Genomic DNA, 2,896 nt, shown 5'->3' with positions numbered 1-2,896 from the left:
GAGTGAGACTCCGACTCAAAAAAAAAAAAAAGAAAGAAATGGGGATGGCAACAGCCCACACTGTAGAGGGCCGTTGTGAGGATTGAAAGACCAATGTCATCATCGAAGACTAGTGCCAGGCACGTAGTAAGCACTAAATAAATGTTTGCTTCTCTTGTTGATCAGTATTATTATTACGACTGAGCGTGGGCGGGCCAGATGGCTCTCGGCCAGACAAGCCCTCAGAGTGGGTTTTCCCAGTTTGGTAAGTCATTATTTCCCCTCCCAGGACCTCCTCTCTAGAGCTACGGGGTTCAGGTTCACGTCTGGCCTCCGGATGGAGCAAACGTCCTATCCCACAGCAGAATGAACCTGCTGCATGTTCAAGAACAGCCTCGCAGGCGGCAGCCCACACACAGCCCGGGTGCAGGGGTCCAGGCTGCCCCGGGCTCAGGCAGGCACCCGCTGCCCCCTAGGGCAGTGAGAACAAGTGTGCAAGCCACCCAGGGGGACTCCCAGCCCCCATTCCCGAGACTGAAGCCATGGTCCCTGCAGCCGGGTGAGACCCTCCCTAGGGACAGACCCTTGGCCCAGAGACCCGAGCCAGGCCCATGGCGTCAGAGCGGGCGGTGGGTGGGAGACCTCGGTTCCAAGTTTGGGTGCTGCTACCCTCCACCAGCTGTGAGACCTGGGGCAAGTCGCTCACCCTCTGCCGGCCTCTGTCCCACCTCTATGAGAGGACTCAGATCTCCTCCCAGCACCAACATACGGCTTTAGCGATCTAGCACACAGTGGGTGCTCAATCAGTTATAAAATTCAAGACACAGCTCTGCAAAGTGCCAACATCAGCCACCGTCTCATCTTTAGCACTGAATGACCTCCGTGATCCCACCCCTAACAGGGCCCCACCCTGGGGAAGCGCTCAAGACATGAGTATTTATCTAATTAGCTCATGACTTTTGGCCTGACTTTCAGTCCAACCTGTTCCCCCACCAAGGCTGCAAGATTAGATTCCAGATTAGAGGCGCTGGGGCATCTCCCCCCACCCCCAGAGACCACAGGCTCCGAGCAGACACAGTCCATCTGCCCCCCGTCAAGTCCGGCTCAGGCAGCTGAGTGTCCCCTATGGGACACTGTGGGGCACAGACAGCAGCATGAAGTCTCAGCCGGGCAAGTCTTTTATTAGAAAATCATAAAAGGCCACGGCTCTGCCTATGCCCGGGTCTCCCACGGGAGACGCCCGGGTTGGACGCAGTGCCCAGCCACACCTCGGGCCCAGGTGGGCACAGGGCACAGCTGGGGCTGCCTGGAGCCCCTCAACTGCAGCTCTCTGAGGAGGAGGGGCTCCTTGGACAGGGACTTGCTTGGGCTCAGGATTTCCTGAGGCCTTGGGGACCAGGCCAACCCCCTCCACCCCCAGGTAGGCTCCTGCTGTTCCCAGGTCCAGTAGAAACCAGGCCTCTCTTTGGTTCCAGAAGCCGCTTGCGGTGGCTGGTCTTGGTCGCCCACTCCTGGCAGTCGGGCAGCCCCTCCCGTCCATCTTCAGGGCACTAGCCCTGGCTGCTCCCTTCCCAAAGCCCTCCCCGCCCCGGCCCCCAGCCTTGAAGGCCAGCATCATTGGCCAGACACCTCTCTTTCCTCGCCTGCAGGCTGCCACCTCCCTTGACTATCCGAGGAGGCCTGGCCTCCACAGCCTTGAGGGGCCCAGAGCTGGGTGGGCTGGTCTGCCGCGTGTGACCCCACTGTCTCATCTCAGGGGCTAGAGAGGGCACTGAAGGGTCCTGGAGACCACGAAGGTTGGTTCTGTTCTCCCAGAACCTCCTCTTCGGCTGGATGCACACGGCGGGGCGGGCAGGGGAGGCCGGGATGAAGAGCCGAGCTGGCAACCCAGGGCCAGGGGTAAGGGGCTTTCAGACGTTTATTTACAGGGAGGGGGCTGGGCTGGACCCACCCAGGGAGGAAGCCGCAGGCCATTGGGTAGTGCAGACAGCAGGGCACAGAGGGACGGTCATCAGCCTAGCAGCCGAGGGGAACGCACACGCCCACTCTCACACACTCACACTCATAAGCATGCATTTGTGCACATGGGTACACATGCACTCACACAGGTGTGCTCACAAATGCACCCACATTCATACGCTTGTGCACTGGCCCACATGGGTGCTGACACGGGCTTGCTCACACACGCAAAATCACACATGCATTCCTGCACGTGGTGCACTCGCATGCACGTGCAGTCACATACATCCACACATGCATACCAGTCATTTTCTCACACACGTGGGTTCTCTAATCTCAGCAAACGCTCTGGTTCAGGAGGCCCGAGTCCCCCAAGGCGACCCCTCTCCACGAAGAGTTTCTCCAGATCCCACGCAACCCCTGCTGGAGCCCTGGACAGCCCCAGTGGCCGGTGGCCTGCAGAGTCTCAGCGGTGGCCGTTTCTCCGCGAGGCTGAGCTGGCCTCAGGCTCTGGGCTCAGACCAGGAAGGTCAGGTCAGGTCAGGTCGGGAGCCGGTGGGCGCCCTCACCCCGGCACCCATCTCCCCAGACCTCGACTTGGCGGAGGCAGGATCATAGACGGGAAGGGGCCTCGCGGTGGCGTCGGACGAAGCAGAGACTGCAGGCGGCCTGCAGAAGAGGGCCCGAGGGGAGAGGCTGGTGGATGCCGTCTTTGGATGAGGAACCTCGCCGGGGTGGCGGGATGGATGCAGAAGAGACAGGCGGTCTGGGTCGCGTCCTCCCCGCCCGGCCTTCCCCAGGTCTGTCTCCTGCCGCCCAGGCCGTGGAAAGCCCGCGGGGCAGGAAGTGGACGATCAAGTGGCCCGGGTGGGGCAGCGGGCGCGGCGGAGGCCAGGGAACACGAGGCCCGTCGCCGGCCCGCCCTCCCACCCGGGTAGCGGCGGCCCCAGGAGGCCCC

At 61.6% G+C, this 2,896-nt stretch overlaps 1 protein-coding gene across 1 annotated transcript in view; it reads right to left on the bottom strand.

Moving 5' to 3' along the window:
- Positions 1 to 2,404: 2,404 nt before the first annotated feature.
- The window catches only part of GOLGA7B (golgin A7 family member B), a 10,139-nt gene continuing 9,647 nt past the window's right edge, over positions 2,405 to 2,896 (bottom strand). Inside the window, exons 6-7 of the mRNA XM_021716323.1 lie at positions 2,530 to 2,607; positions 2,405 to 2,448 (exon numbers count right to left, since the gene is read on the bottom strand). Of these exons, the coding sequence (XP_021571998.1) occupies positions 2,405 to 2,448; positions 2,530 to 2,607 (122 nt within the window). The remainder of the gene's footprint in view (positions 2,449 to 2,529; positions 2,608 to 2,896) is intronic.

The sequence above is a fragment of the Carlito syrichta genome, unplaced genomic scaffold, assembly GCF_000164805.1.
Source record: "Carlito syrichta isolate Samal-C Ts95f unplaced genomic scaffold, Tarsius_syrichta-2.0.1 Scaffold308692, whole genome shotgun sequence".
NCBI classification, from domain to species: Eukaryota; Metazoa; Chordata; class Mammalia; order Primates; family Tarsiidae; genus Carlito; species Carlito syrichta.
Note: the sequence above shows the minus strand (reverse complement) of the source record. Positions and strands in the feature narration are given on the sequence as shown.